Genomic DNA, 15,973 nt, shown 5'->3' with positions numbered 1-15,973 from the left:
TCTGACCGAAAAACTAAAATGCTCCTGGGCGCCACAACAATTTTGACATGACTTGAGAGACCAGTTTCGAACCCGAGCCGCGAGCTAGTCGGGCCGGCAAAACGAGTGCGATTATTCACAGTGGCATCCTCAAAGGCATCATCCTGGTCCGAGCGGGCTGTGCGCCCCATTCCGGGAATCGCTCTCGCCGCTCTGTCCCTCTCGCACTCCATGGGGCGTGCCGTACAGGTGCGAGAGAGACGGAGCGACGAAAACGACTCTCGGCATGGGCCTGCAGGAGCCAGGACCGCCAGTACGTACCATGGGGGGAAGACGCTGCACGCGTCGCTGGGTCCCCACTCCCCAGCGTGTACACTACAACGACAAACACACCAATCACACTGAGATAAAGCCCGGCCGACTGCCTGCAAAAACGCCTCTACCCCCTTCAGACCCTCAGGTGCAAAAGAGCAGTCTAGTCTCAAGAGTACATGAAAAGAAATGGGTCTGGCAGACCCGGCGGCAGTCCTGCGTCCGGGACTGCCAGGCGGAAGAGCCTCCGATTCCACCAGTCTCGTCGCAAGATTGCAACATGTCAAACTAAAACAAAGAGTGGTCAACATGTGTCGCAAATTACTTGCTGACGCCACCACCTCACGGTCTTCCACCGTGGCAGCCTGAAGGGCCATTTGTGAGATGAGAATGGGACGGGACGGCCAACCCTGGCTCGGCGCGGTGCGCGCTACACTGGCGCGGACTCCGCCTAAAGGCCAACATCGTGCCCCTCTCCACCCTGAAGGCCCAGCTGGCCCAGCAGAGACTGCCAACGAGGCGACAAGAGAGTCGCACCTTTATTTTAAGAACATAGTTTGTCTTTTTTTTTCTAAAGGATAGTTTAAAAGACAAAAAAAAACACCTTCGTTTAAATGTGACAAGAAACCCCCCGAAAAAACAAAACCCGCAACATGCAATGGCTGGCTGGAGCCGTTGCGCTTACAACACGGGCCTCCTGGCCTCCATCACCACGGCGGCGCCTCGCCTCCGCGCGCAGGCCTCACCTGCAACAAGACAAGCCGCGCGTTAGCCCAGCGTCCAAGCCGCTCCAGCGTTCACCACTCGCATCGCCCAGTCGCCGCAGGGGCGTGGCACGCCGGGGCGGGGCGGGGCGGGGCGGGGCGGGGCGGGGCGGGGCGGGGCGCCTCCCCCGCGGCAAACGGTCACGTTCCCACCGGCGAGTTGACTTCCCACGGACTGTCCCTTAAACTCCATAAGGCGGCCCGGGCCGCTCCGCGCTCCGCCCGCTCCAGATGGCCGCGATAGGCCGCGGCGGGCCCAGGCTCCAGGGACTCCAGGGACTCCAGGGAGCCGCTCGGCGTTAAAAGCAGACTGCAGCGGCGAGGCGCCATTGTCTAAACGGTTTTCCTGGCGCCTCCGTGTACCAATTTGCAGCTCCCTGCGCTCCAATTCTTCACGCAGGCGACTTCTTGCTCGGCCCAAAGAAACGAAAACGACGACAAACGAATAACGGCAATTAAAGCACGGTCACACCACACCGCGCACAGTGCCCCAGCGGCCCACCGGGCGACGCGGCGACGCACGCGGACTCGCGTCCTTGAGTCCTCGCCGCGTTTCGGGTTTCCCAACACAATGCCATCGATGACCCGCCCCGCCCCGCCGCACAAGAGGCGCCCATCCGTCCGCAAATAGCAGCGACGGCGCCCGCAATTTGCGGCATGGGAAAAATAAGATTGGCGTCGTCGACAGCAACCGGCTGATGCTGCCGCCGCTGCAGTCCGCAGAGTCCTGTCCCTCTCGCACCCGTGCGGAACGCCCCCGCACGCGGAGCGAGGGAGAGAGAGACGCCACATCGGATTGCGCAATGCGCCCGCCTCTCCGTTTAGTGCGTGTGGTTTGGGCGGCGGCGCGATGGGACACGTCCCGGCCGGGAAGGACTTTCACGTTCACGTCGCGCTCCAGACGAACAACGGCGGCGGCAACGCCAGGCAATGCCAGGCAATGCGCACCGACGGCGGCAACATTTATCCGCGTTTCGTTTCAACCCCACCCGCCCCGCCGCGACATGTCGACGAACCGGCGCGCCCCACCGAAACCGCAGCCGGCCGCCCCGCCCCGCCAGCGCGCCAGTGAGACACAGAGGCACAGCCCGGCAGCGCGGCCGAGAGGGAAAGTCCTGCGCGACGCAGCGCCACCACACTCAGCATTCCGCAACGGGATGCTCATTCGTCGCTCTGTCTCTCTCGCACTCATGGCCGTCCAGCAGGGGTGCGAGAGAGACAGGGCGACGAAGCCAGGGTGGCGGCAGCGGCGGACGATTAGCCGCAGCCCGTTCAGAAGCCGGCATCGGCAAAGCGTTCCGCGCCGATTCGTCGCGCGAGTGCGTCAGAGTGTTGACTCCGCAGCGGGCCGCGGAAGGCGCCACCACGCCGTCACTGGGAGTGGTCCCGTCCCGGGGCCCGGCAGCGAGATGGCATCGGGGACCAGCGTCGCAGAGCGGAGCGGGGCGGAGCGCGCCCACCCGGCCGGCTCCATGTTAGGCGTCGCCTGGCGTCGCCGGCCCGGACCACCGCCTGACGGACGGCTCGACGAGCGGCACTGCGTCTCTCGCACCGCCACCGACCGCGATCGCCACACGAGTGCGAGAGAGACAGCGCGACGAAAGCTCCGTGCGGTCCACCTTATCATCGCCGATCCGCGTGTGCGGTGCACTGCAGTGACACAACCGGAGCGGCGGGCCTCAACGCGTGCGGCCATTTTGGGGCCTCTCCCCCCCCCCCTTGGCCAGCCTTGAGGCCGGCCCGCGCGCTCCACACGCATATTACTAGAAAATGGACCGAGCACGGCCAATGGCGGCGCCGCCCGGCTGGGATCGCCGACTTCATCAATGTTATTGCCACAACTCAATTACACGTTGTGGAGTAGAGTGGAGTGGAGTGGAGGGGCAGCGTGCTGTGCCATGCCGGCCATGCCCCACACAACAATCTGGCGGCGGCCGCGCGAGCGTGTGGGCGAGAGGAGAGAGGCCTGGCCGGGCGGAGCGCCTGCGAGGCAGGCCGGCCCGCCGCGCGCGCGAGTTCGCCGGGTCGGCCCACGCTGCAGGCGGCCGCCAGGGGCGGGGTAGGCCAGCCCGCCGCGCTCCGCCGTGCGACGGGCGGGTCGGCCGCCTCCGTGGCAGGGGCCCGGCGGGCGGGGGGAAGGGGTGGGGGGTGGGGTCGCAGTCCCTGCCATCATCGCCCTCCGCTCGTTCTGCCGGAAGTGAGCGCACCGTTTCGCAAGGCGAGACGCGGGGCGCGGGGAGCCAACGCCGGGCCGCGTCGTTACCTTACGACGGCGACGCGGCGACGCCCCCGTGACGACACGCACGCGCCGCGGAGAGGAAAAGAGGCGCCCCGTGGCGCGCGTCGAAGACCGATAGCGGCACGGCTTGCAGGGCCTGCAGACTGAGAGTCGTTTTCGTCGCTCTGTCTTTCTCGCCGCGACGCGAGGGCCGACGGCAGCCGAGGGCAGCCGAGGGCAGCCCAGGAGGGCGGCATGGGTGTCGAGCGAGGCGCAAGGCGCGCAAGGCGTCGAGTCGAGCCTCGAGGTGGCGAGGGAGCTAATAAGCACCTGCCGCCTGCAGCCGCGCGGCCGGAATCGAGCAAGGATTAGAAAGCCGACTAATTGACGGGAAGGGCGAAGCATGGCAAAGCAGGGCGGAGCGCGAAGGGCGATATTTAATCGCGGGCAACACGTGCAGCTCCTACACAGGAAAAGCTCGCGTCGCCGCTCGGCCGGCCGGCCGGTGTCCCCGGCGTGGTGTCCGCGGCCTGCAGCCTCCTCCCCTTTCCTTCCTGACCGGGCCGCCGGGCCGCCAGGCTCATGCGCACCAACACACATACAGTGGACTTTCCCTGGCCGCAGCATGCCGCGGCATCGAAACACCGGCGGCGGCATACCGCGGCACCGCACCGCAAGCCGGCCGGCCGAGCTAGGGTGTCCACCCGGCGGCGGCGGTCGCGTCGTCGCAGCAGGGTGGCCGCTCTACACCGACGGCAGCATTATTCTAAATCTGCCTTGGCGCGCCCCGCGCAAAGGGCCATTAAGCCGCCCACGCCACCGGCAGCGCTGCTGCACTGCGAGCACCGGCCAGCACCCTGCCTGCAACAATGCCGACTGCGAACAATGTCCCCGCTGCCCGCTGGCCCCGCCCAGGCCGTGTCGCCGACTTGTCTCGGCAGCGCGTCGTCGCGTCACGCTTTCCTGCCGCAGCGTGTCACTTCCGCCAGTTCAAACAGCGCGCGGCGCCGCGCGGCGCAGCAGCCGGCACCGACAGCAGCACGCACTGCATCGAGCACTGCATGCAGGCGGCAAGGCGGAGTCGGCCAGCCGGAAGGGAAGGGCGCCCCGTGGGCCTCGTGGGCCCCGTGCACCTTGCTTCTTGCTCCGCCCTGCTTCCTCCGTCCGCGTCGTCGGCGTCCTTGAGGACCGGCGAGGCGTGGCGGGGCGTGGCGGGGCGTGGCGGGGCGCGGTGGGCGTGGCGGTCGCGCAGGAAGCCCCGCAAGGCGCGTGGCGGCGAGGCGGCGGCGTGCATACATGCATGCATCAATGCGACGGCGGCCACGGCGGCCACGCGGCCACCTCGGTTACTCCGATTGCGCCACGTGCCCTCTCCTCTCTGTCTCTCTCGCTCCTCTACGGGCCGCCCCAAGAGTGCGAGGGAGACAGAGCGATGAAAGTCAGCCTGCTGGCCGCGGCGACAGCGCCGCCGTCACCGGGACTCGAACCCGGCGCGCCTATTTCCACCCTCAATGACCCTTAACGACCCAGGCGGGCCCACGTCCGTCCGCCCGACGACGAAGACGACGTCGGTGACGTCACCGCGGGACAATGACCACATTGGCCGCCTGCCGTGTGCCGTGGCCGCCGTGGCCGCCGTGGCCTGCCTGCCGCCTCTCACCGCCGTCCCGATCGGGCGCGGCGCGGCCTCCAGCCGGCCAGCATCCCCGACGCGTCCCTGGCGCGTCATGGCCCGGCCCGCGGCCCGGCCGAGCAATCTGCACATGTTTCAAATGTCGATACTTCTTCTGAGCGCGAAGAAAACCCTAATGCAGAGTCGAAAAAAGTTCTCAGGACCGAGAAACCCCCCTGCTCCTCCAGGTCACCGCTTCCTTTCCATATGCAAAAGACAACAGCGACGTGGAGCGAGAGGCAAAGAAGGCTGCGGCGGGGCGGCGGGGCCGCGGCGAGAAAGTGTAATCAACAAACGCACGACCGACCGGCTCGATATGTATTCGAATTACTCACGGGCAGCAGTGGGGTGGCCGCCGTGCCGCCGTGGCCGCCGTCAAGAAACAAGGCCGTCATTACCATGCATCCGCGCGCCGAGCGGAGCCGAGCAGCCGTTCGTCGATTCCGAACAGCGCTTTCGTCGCTCTGTCTCTCTCTCTCGCACTCGCGCGGCTGCAGCGTGAGCTCGCAAAGAAGGCCCCGATCCCCGTGCGCTTATTGCCGCATGAAATAGAGAGGAGCCAGGCAGGCAGCCAGGCCGCTGGACGCGGGGGCGCCGCGGCCGCGAGACACAAGACGCAACGTGAACGCGGCGGCGTGGGCGCGGCGTGGCGGCGTTGCGGCACCGGCAGGCCGATTCCGAACACCAACACCGCTTTCGTCGCTGCCTCTCTCTCGCACTCACTGGGCGACTCGTAGGGGTGCGAGGGAGACAGAGCGACGACAGCGCTTAATGTTCGGAATCCGGCTGCGCAGCCGGCCCGCGCACGACGCCCTGCCTCGCGGTTGGCGTCCTCCTCCACGGAGGGCTAAGCGATCCGCACTCCACAGTTCGCAGGGCCGCGCCGCCCCGACGGGTACGGGTTGGTGCAACCGCCAAGCCATCAGTCTCCGGCTAGGCGGCGACCCGCTGCGTGAGCAAACGCCGGCAAACGCAGTACAGCGGTCCAAGGGGCAAAAATAAAAAAAAATAAAAAACAGGCACGCGGCGCGCCGGCCGGTGTTCGAACCCACGACTCGAGGCTCGACGTGCCTCATGAACTTTTCCCGACGCCGTCAGCCAATCAATCAGCGCGATAACAAGGCGGTGGTTTGCAGTGGAGGGGCGAGGGGAAGGCGGCGGCAGGCTGAGATGAGTAGTCGTCGCCCCGCCCCGCCCCGCCCCGCACCGCGCTTTTGCAGGTGGGCGCCGTGCGAAAGGCCGGCGGCTGGAGTGGAGGCTGGGCTGGAGACACGTGGGCCGCGCCGCTCCACGCCGGGCGGCTGGAGAAGGCGCTGGAGAAGGCGATGCAGCCGTCGATGCAGCCCAGGGCCGCGGCCTGTTCGAACGTCCTGGTCGAAAGCACGGAGAGCGCCCTCCACGTAAGCCCCTCGCAGCCCAGCCCCGGCAGTGTCTCAGCGCAGGGCAGGTGCTGTGCTGCCCGCTGTACTGGCCCCCACGCACGAAAAAAAGGAAATATTTCCACGCGTGTGTTGTTCGTGCGCGCGCGTGCGTGTGGGCGGACCAGTACCCCGCCAAATCCCGCGCCGAGCGGACTGCGAGAGGACTCGAGAGGCCGGGCCTGCCTGTCACAGCCTTCACCCTTTCCCCCTTTCACCGGCCGCGCCGTCGGCCGTCGGGTCAACATCGCCAGCGCTTTGCCAGAACAGCGACACAACGGCGAAAGAGGAGAAAAACGAAACCCACCGTGCCGCGTCTATTAAGGCCAGGTGAACACTTGCAGTGGCGTCTGCAGTGGCGCAATGGCTCCGTACCGCGCCGCCTGGCCTAGCAGCATTCACGAAAACATGACTGCAACGCCGGTACGCCAGGCAACGACGGCGAGGCGACGCCCAGGGCGCCCAGGGCCGGCCGAGTGGCCAGCCAAGCGGCCCGTTACGGCATTTCAATTTGGCCTTCCCCGGGCACTGGCACTGGGGCGGCCACCACGCTGGGCACCACGGCGGGGCTCGCAGCGCGGGCATCGCGTCCAGGAAGTTCATCCTGCCGCATGGCAGCGACAGTGGCGTCGCTCTGGCTCCGTGATCGCGCGCGGACCGAGCGAGAGGGAAAGGCGCGGCGCCTCAACACCGATTCCGGACAGTGCTGCGTCGCTCCGTCTCTCTCGCACCCTGGCGGTGCGTTCCACGAGTGCGAGAGAGACGGCAGCACTCCTGTTTCGGCATCAGCCTGCACCACACGCGGGGCAGGCCGGGCAGGCCGGGCAGGCCGGGCAGGCCGGGCAGGCCGTGATGAATGCCCCATTCTCATTCACTTGCGCCACGACAGGCGCTTCGCGACTTCGCGACCGCCTTGCGCCATTGTGCGCTGCAACCCGCAGCCTCCAACGTCGCGGGGACGTCGCGGTCAAGCCAGAGCATCGGGCGGTGCACGGTGCAGTATGCGGCGATGGTGCACCAGACGGCGTACAACGGCCTCGCCTGGCACGGCACTGGCACGGCACTGGCACGGCACCCACTAGGCCCTTGGCACGGGGCTTGGCGTAACGGTGACGCCGGCGAGGCGACTTCCGTCAGGTCGCCGCCGTCAGGTCGTCGCCGCCTTTTGCGGGCTCGCCTTCGACGCCGCCGTCCAGCACGCGGCGCCGCCTGCACCTCAAGGACGCCGTCGGCGGTCGACGCGGTGGTGCGCGGGCCCGGGGGCGGCGAGTCGTCTGTCAGCCTCCACGGCTTGCTCCACGGCGTCGGCGTCAGCCCGCGGGCGCCGTCAGCACCGCGGCCGGTGCCGCGAGGCGGCGGGGCGCGGGGGCGGGGCGGAGGAGGTCGCTGGTCGTCTGGCCGGGGCCCTCCCCGGGCCCTGGGGGTCGAGAATAGCCCCGTGGCGTCCCCGCCGGGGGGTTGAGCCCGGCTAGGCCGGCTGGCCGGCCCGGGTACCCTTGTCCCGACGCCCCGACGCGCCGGGCTCCGCCGCAGCGACAAATTTAAACGCTTCCGACAACCCTTTTTCTTTTTCGCGACGCAAAAGAGAGAAAAGCAGTCCGGCGCGTCGCGGCAGACGCCCCAAGTACGCGACGCCGCGTGCCTGCGGGCCTTGCGAGGGCCCTTCGCGTCGCACCGCACCGCACGCCGCGCCAGCCAAGGGACGACCGGCCCCGCCGCCAGCGGAGCACGCCGTCGATACATGCCAGTCGACAGGTACCGCAGTCTAAATCCGATCCGAACACCCGCAAAAACGAAGATTCTCACTCACTCGCCCCACACCCTCAATATGATCGGTGAGGCTGCTGCGTGCCCACACTGCCCACTCCCCCCCCCTTTCTGAAATGCCGCACTCGTTTTCCCTGGGCATTCGGCCAGTGTTTCGCGGCGCGGCGGCAAGCGCCGCTTCTTCGGCCAGACACCGCCAAAAATAAAGAGACCGAGGAAAACCCTGCGGCCGAACCGCGACTGCGCGGCAACGAGGAAAAGTGGTCGCGGGGCCGTTTCGAACCCGACTCGGTGAAAAGAAGGAAAACTGCAAACAGTCCACGATCCCCAGCGAATCGAGACCGTCAGTCTCCGGCTATCAAGCATCCCGTCCATCAGTACACGCCACCGGTATTGTGAGCGTGTGTGTGTGTGTGTGTGTGTGTGTGTGTGTGTGTGGTGTGCAACACAATGCCGGCACGCGTTGCATTATGTTGCCTTTTCTACGGACGCTGCTCTGATTGCCGTACCGCCCATGCGTATCTGTGTGTGTGTGTGTGTGTGTGTGCGTGTGCAAGTTGAGGCATTGGCAGCGCCGCGTGCTCCACCGCGACTCCGCCCTCCAAGTCTCTATTTATAAGAGGCAGGTGGGCGCAAGGGGGAGGCGTCTTCCTCCCATTTCCCTGCACCAGGGGCGCGGGGCGGCGGGGCGGGGCGCGGGGCGGCGGAGCGGGTGGCGTAATGTGCAGTCTGACCTGCCCTAAAACAATCGCCTTGGGGGCCTTGGCGATGGCCGCCGCCGCCCTGCCGCCGCGGTGACAGGCACGGGGGAGGAGAGGGGAAGGGGGCGCCATGCTCTCCTTTGCAGCCCCAGCGTGCCCAGCACACACACACACACACACGCACACACAGCCCGTCTCGCACGCGGCCTTGCTTATTAGTCAGTGGGTCCTCACGGCTGCAGACTGATCCCCGGACAGTGGCGGTGTCGTCGCTCTGTCTCCGTCGCGCTCACGGGGCGTACCACCGCGTACCGCAGGGGGTGCGAGAGAGACAGAGCGGCCCCAGATAAAGCCGCGCGCCTTAGCGACGAGCCGCCGCGCCAAAATAGTGGGCGGGTACTACACCGCCTGCTCGGTGCACTAGCAGCAGCACTAGCAGCACTGGCTGGCGAGCTGGCGTACTCGGCGGCCCTGCTGCAAGTGTACCCGTACAGTAATGACGGCCGTGTCACGGCAGGCAGCCCAGCAGGCAGGCAGGCCGGCGACACGGCCGCCAACACCTGACAGAGCCCTAGCCTGCTGGCCCGGCGTAGCCTGGCGTAGCCTGGCGCGGTGCGCGAGGCCCGGGGCATTAGCATTTCATTGACGATAACTTGATGAAGCGCGCTGGCCGCAGTGCACCGCGGTGCTGGCCGCCGAGCCAAGTGGGCCACTAGCACCACGGCCCGTCGGACGGCCTGGCCTAGCCCTTCCAGTCACCTGGCGTCGCGTCGCGTCACGCCGAGGCGCGCTGCACTGCGACCGCGGCAAGGTCCGCGGCCGTAATCGTCATCGCCTCACCTGCAACAGAAAAGGAGGCGCCATGAAAGCGACCGCATGACCGCCATTGCCGCATTGTCCGGCGAGCCGTCCGCCCGTCCGTCCGTCCGGCCCGAACAGCGCTCTGTCGCTCCGCCCTGCGACGGGCCTGCGACGGGCCTGCGACGGGCCTGCGACGGGCCTGCCCCGCGAGAGCGAGGGAGACAGCGCTGTTCCTGCCGACGGCACGGCGGCCCGGCCCGGACCAGCCCGTCGTGCGGCGCGACTAGCGCGACGTGCTGTGGGACGATCTATTCGCCGTGGGCGCCGCGGCGCCGACCTTGAAAAGGCGAAGCAGCGAGCAGCACACCGTGCGCCGGCCGAGCCGAGCCGAGCGCCGCACGCGACCGAGTCCGGCCGGGCCGCCTAGCCTGGCCGGGCCGCGCCGAGCCGACCCGAGCCGAGTCAGGACGCGCAGGATCGGAGGCACTGGGCCGCCGCGAAGCGCCGGGCCGCCAAAGTCGCAGTTACCGTCCGCTCCACATCACCTCGCTCCGCTTCCTCCTCGATGGCCCTGCCCGCCGTCCAGCCACCGGCCGCACCGCGCTACACTGCGCTTCCGCCTCACCGCGCGTCACAGACGTCACAGTCACACCTCGCAGGGCCGCGCGGCCGTGACGGCCCCGTGACGGCCCCGTGACGGCCCCGTGACGGCGAGGGCCGCCAGGACCGCCAGGCACGTGACCGCGGCGCCAGCGATGCACTGGGCCGCGTGGCCGCGGACGGGGCGCCGTGGGAACCGCCGGCATCGAGGAGCGCACACTGCAGCCTGCAGGCCGAGAAGCCAGCCTGACCCAGCCCGACGACCGCAAGTGGCTCATGAGCGGCTTAGCGAGGGAAAGAAAGAAAGGACGGCTGCAGCGCGAGTAGCGACGAGCAGCGCAAACCCGCAGCCTTTCCCCGGATAACACAGCAACACAGCGGCCACACGCCGAGGGCGCCCTGCCTCGCCGTGCCTCGCCTTCGCGCACAATTAAGCACGGCCGCGCCATTCATTCCCGCACTGGAAATAAACAACAGCCGAGAAAAACAACAAAAAGACGGAGTGAATGCGGAGACAATACGAATGGACGAATATACGAGGCAAAACGAGAAGCGAGGCGGCGTGGGAACGAAACGGGGCGCCACGCCGCAATTAGTGCGATCGGAAAAGGCGGGCCGGTTGACGCAAACGGGAAGGAAGACCGGCAAAAAGCACAACGCGGCGCGGCTAAAGAGCGCGTGCCGCAAGGCGAGGCGAGGCAAACCATCTGCCGCGCAAGCCGAAGGTAGGCCAGATAAGATTCCGCCTCGCCTCGCCGTGTGTACAGTGTAAAGCGTGCAGCGCCGCGGCCTGCCGGGCCTGCCTCACGTCCGGCCGCGGTGCGCGGTGAGGACCCGCCGACGGCCGACGGCGCCGACCCGGGCGGGAAGCGCACTTGCATACGCCGACCGCCGGGATGGACGGCAGGAGCACGCGTCTGCCCTCCAACAAGATGAACACAGACATGAACACAGCGAACCGCGCCATCGAGCTGCATTTTCAAACCCTCAACCTGCTTTTCCAAACCTTCGAGCTGCGTCCCGTGCCAGGACCATGGTCCAGCCCGGACGCAGAACTGCCCCCAAACGCGTCCTTGATTTCGATTTCCACCAGGGAGATCGACAACGATGAATGCGCTGCGCAGCGCCGGCCGGCCGCGGGGCGGGGGCAGGACGCGGTGTTACTGCACCGGCATGCATGGCGTCATACGTATCATCGACCGACACGGCGGACATGGCGCTCGAGAGGCATCGCGCACCTCCCAGCGCCGAGCCGCCAACGCCGCGCCGAAGACGATAATGTTGAATCGTTTTATCGCCTCGCCACCGCGGTGCACCGCCACGCCCCGCCGACCACGCGCCTTGCATAAGTTGCGATGAGTCACTCATCTCCTGCTCGCTCCAAATCGACCAGGCAAGCCGGCCGGCGGCCTGGAGAGCTGGAGCGGAGCGCAGCCCGGCGAAGCGGGTTCGAACACCGCGCTTCCCGTTGCTTCACTTTTCAATTATTCCCCTCTTTTCCGGCTGCGCGCTCGCGGTGCGGGCGCCGTGGCGCCGCGCCCCGGACCCGCACGCGATAACACGCGCACTTCCGCGGTTAAGAACAGTTAGTCGCCAATTGGGTCACGGCCGCCCCGCCGCGCCAGGCAAGGCAGGCAACGCAGGCAACGCACTCGGCGTTCGGCACAAGGCGTCACGCGCACAAGGCGTCATACCGCCTCTAAATCACACTCGTCATGGCGGCATGGGGGCACTAAACACACTCGAGCAGCGCCTGCCGCGCCGCCCGCGTCACACACGTGACACGATGCGGGCGGGGGACGGGAAGGGGCGTGTAGCGGAGGCCCGGGCGACGCGACGCGACGCGACATGCAGGCCAGCGCCGCGTAGCACTGCGCGTTGTCGCGAAACGATACTCTCGAAACAAAGGAAAAGAAAAGTCAGTACGCTGCCTGGGGGACTCTACGGTCCACCCAACGTTCCGTCGCTGTCTCTCTCGCGCACGTACACACTCCCGGTGAGTGCGAGAAAACAGAGACGAGACCACCTGCAGCTCCGGGGGGAAGTCGGAGCCGAAGTGACAAGCGTTGTTGTGGGTGCGATGGTGCGCGGGGGCGTTCCGAACGTGGCCCAGGGACCTGGGCCTGGCCCTGCCACCCACCACCGCGTGTCCCCGTAGCTCTAGTGGCCGTCGGCTCGGTCGGCGCCAAGCCCGCGATGCCTGATGCGGCCTGATGCCCGAGGCTCGGGGACCCAAGGGGACCGAAGGGGACCGGACCACCCGCAGTGGCCGCGTGCCGTGTACGGCGTGGGAGTGAAGGGGAGACAACACGGCCCCACCATCGAAGGAGCAAGGTCTCTCGCGATACTGCGATACGTACCGCGATACCGCCATCCACTTTCGGTTTCACGGCTTCACAGTTTCACAGCCCAGAGTGCCCGAGAGGAGGGCGAAGAGGTCAGCCAAGACGGCGCCTCAAAATGGGGGCCGGGCCGACCGGGCCGGGCTGGCCGTCGTGGGGGCGCGGCGCGGTCGTATCGAAGCCCCACAACAGCGGTCACCGCCAGCCCAGCGCCAGGCCATAGGGCAGCGCCATCCTCCCAGGCGGGCCGAGCCGAGGCCGCGAGACCGGGGACCGGCCAGCTTGCCGGCCAGGGACCGCAAGTCCACCGAGTCCAACTCACTCAGGCCGCAATTATCACCTGTCCGGGCGCACACCGCGCCGCCTATTGGCAGTTAGCGAGCGCCTCACAACCGGAGTGGCGGCGGCGCGGTCCTTCCCCGTAGATGGTGCAGACGGTGCAGACGGCCCGCGTGAGGCCCGCCAGCGCCGCCAGCCGCCGCGCCCAACCGGAGCAGACGTGGGCGGCTGGAGCGGCGGGACCCGGGCCGCCCTGCCACGCCACACCTGTTCGCTGGCCGGTCCGGGTCCATTCGCGCCGTGGCGGACCACGCCGGCCGCACGCCGCGGGGGTCGGCGTCAGCGTCAGCGCTGGTTCGGGTTCAAATACCAGCGCGTTCGCGCGCCGTTTTTCCCCCCGCACTGCATCCTGGAGGAGCGAACGGGCAAACAGGTGGTGGCGGCCTGGCCGAGGGCCTGGCGGTCCGCCGCGCGCCGCCACCCACGACGCCGTGGTGCGGCGCCCGCGGTCTGCCGCCCGCCCCGGCCATAAGGCGAGGAGTCCGTCCACCCTCGGTTCATTCACTGGCGGCGCCCCGCGGCCCCCGCGCCCCGCCGCACGCTACGCCCATGGCAGCGCCGCCTAGTTGCGACACATAAACGAATGCAACACATGTGCTTAACCCCCTCCCCCCCCCCCCCCTCCGCGAGCCACGCCGTCCCGCCATGACCTTACATTCTCCCACTGCGCTGCGGTCCACGCCGCGCGGGCCGGGCCGTCAGGCCGTGCCCCCCTCCTTCAGCGTTGTCCAGCGGTCCACCGGGCCGGCGGTGGGCAAGGTCACTGGGCCGCTGGGCGTCCTTTTATAGGCACGCGACCCTTGCCCTTCGCGGGGCCCTTCGCGGGGCCCTTCGCGGGGCCCTTCGCGGCGTCGGTGTGAGTGCGCGACGCCCCGCCGTACTTGTCGCCGTTGCAGCATCCCGCGGTACATCGTTACGTCACGGCGACGCAAGCTTGCAGGCAGCACAGCGCGCCGCCGCCACTCACTGCGAGGCGCCGACGAAAAGACAAAAACAACAGCCTGAAAAGCGTTTCCAACAACAACGACAACAATCGCTTTGGCGTCCGACGCGCGCGGCCACCGAAACCGCCATCGACGGTCACGTGACGCCTGTCCGGCTGACTGACTCCGCGGAACGGGAAGGCCACGCCGGCGGATCGTTCCAGCCAACTCGCCGGCGGCGTCAGCACCGTCAGCAGCGACGAGGCAGCGCGGCGAGCGTCAACCCCGTCGCCACACCGCAGAGTCCGGCAGAGGCCCCCGCGGGGGTAGGCCATCGCCTCCAGGACCAGTTCGTCCACGACGCTGCGGGCCCCGCAGGTGCACGCCAGAGCATTAGCATAGCGCGCCGCATCGCGCTGGATCCCACAGTGGCTCGTCGCCCAGCCTCTCCCACACCCCTGCGGGAGAGGGGCAGAGCGACGACAGAGGACGCAATGAGCCACCCAGGAGAGCGGCCGGGCCGGTCGCCAATGAGTGGCGTATGGATTATGGACGGCGCGGCGGCAGCGCCTCGCCTACACTGTCACACTCACTGCGCGACTGTACAGCGCACAGCGCGCAAGAGGCGGCGCGCCGGCTAGGCGATTACAGGGAGGATGCGGATACTTTGCAGCAGCGCGCCGAGGACGGCCCGACGGCCCCACGGCCCGACGCCCAGACAGCCGGACCCACACGGATGTGCGCGGACGGGCGGGCGGCGGTTCGGCAGGCAGTGCACCCACAAGCGTACTTGTACTGTACAGATGTGTGATGTGTGTTGGCCTGGCCAAGTTTTTCTTTCCTCTTTCCTCGGCGCGGCGCGGGCAGGCGGGCAGGCAGGCAGGCAGGCAGCCGCGCGTGGCCGCTCGTGTTGCTCCATGCGTGATGCGTGAGTGCAGCCGGGCCGGCAGGGCGGTGCGGGCGGTGCAGCGCGATGCCGAGCCGATGCCCCGAAAGGCCGACAGGCCGACACCGACACCATAACAGCACTTGCCGGACGCCTCCCCGGCGGAAAACGTGCCGAAACCGCGCGCCGCCGCCGCAAGCAGACCGATTCCGAACATCATTTTCGTCTGTCTCTCTCGCACCCGCGGGGGGCGCCACGTGCAGGTGCGAGAGAGACAGGGCCGTGTTCGAAGCCGCGCGCGCATTGCTAGCAGCTTGCCACACGGCGCGGCCCGCTCCGCAATTACTCGCGTGCTTTCCTTCCCCTACACTGTGGCGGCGCGGCGCTGTTCGCCCACACCCTCCACGACGCGCGCCGTTTATCCAATTGGCGGACAGGGCGCATCGCGCGCCAATCAGGGTTTATGCAAAAAATAATTAAGAATTTCCCTGACTTTTCCCTGACTTCCCTGACGCGAAATTGCGAATTTCCCTGACATTTGACCGCATCGAAACATTGATTGAGTTGAACTCGAACGACCGGTGTCTCGCGCTCTCCTCAGCGGTTGTCCAGCAAACAGGTCCAGTGTCGCAGTAAGTATATTTTTCCCTGACATTTTGCTGTATTTTGCGAAATTCCCTGACATTTCCCTGATTTCCCTGACCTCATTTTTTTCCCTGACTTTTCCCTGATTTCAAGGTTTTCAAGGTTCGTATAAACCCTGCCAATTAAAAGCGCCAGCGATTGGGCGGCTCTGTCTCTCTCGCACTCGGCCCGACGGAGTGCGACAGAGACAGAGCGACTCGCTAAGCGGGGCTCGTTGAGCGAACGGCCGGGAAGGACGCGAAGCAGAAGCAGCAGCTCGATTCCGGAAGTGTCCACGTCGCGCTGTCTCTCTCGCACCCCTAGCACGTTCAGTGCGGCTGGGTACACCTCAAGTTTCCGGCCAGGCGGATGGGTACATCAAGAAACGACGCAGCCCCTTTCGCTGCTATGGGTACACATTGTGTACCCAGCCTAACTCAGCCAATTTCGGCCCGATTTCGACGGGACAGGTCTCGTTCAACTCGGACGGTCAGTGCGAAGCGCGGTGCGGTGGGTTCACATTGTGTACCCGCCGTGTACCCACCGTGTACCCAGCCTAACTCGGCCAATTTCGGTCCGATTTCAACGGGACAGGTGTCGTTCAACTCGGACGGTCAGTGCGGTGCG

The 15,973-nt window shown here is 67.2% G+C and overlaps 1 protein-coding gene across 4 annotated transcripts in view; it reads right to left on the bottom strand.

The window, feature by feature from the left end:
* The window catches only part of LOC117650066 (myc box-dependent-interacting protein 1), a 33,638-nt gene that overhangs the window by 9,143 nt on the left and 8,522 nt on the right, over positions 1 to 15,973 (bottom strand). For 3 of the 4 annotated variants that reach the window (XM_034393352.1, XM_034393354.1, XM_034393355.1), the window contains exon 2: positions 301 to 354. The exons of the other annotated variant lie outside the window; for it this stretch is intronic. In XM_034393352.1, the coding sequence (XP_034249243.1) occupies positions 301 to 354 (54 nt within the window). The remainder of the gene's footprint in view (positions 1 to 300; positions 355 to 15,973) is intronic. 4 annotated transcript variants of the gene reach the window in all.

The sequence above is a fragment of the Thrips palmi genome, unplaced genomic scaffold, assembly GCF_012932325.1.
Source record: "Thrips palmi isolate BJ-2018 unplaced genomic scaffold, TpBJ-2018v1 HiC_scaffold_4, whole genome shotgun sequence".
Classification (NCBI taxonomy): Eukaryota; Metazoa; Arthropoda; class Insecta; order Thysanoptera; family Thripidae; genus Thrips; species Thrips palmi.
Note: the sequence above shows the minus strand (reverse complement) of the source record. Positions and strands in the feature narration are given on the sequence as shown.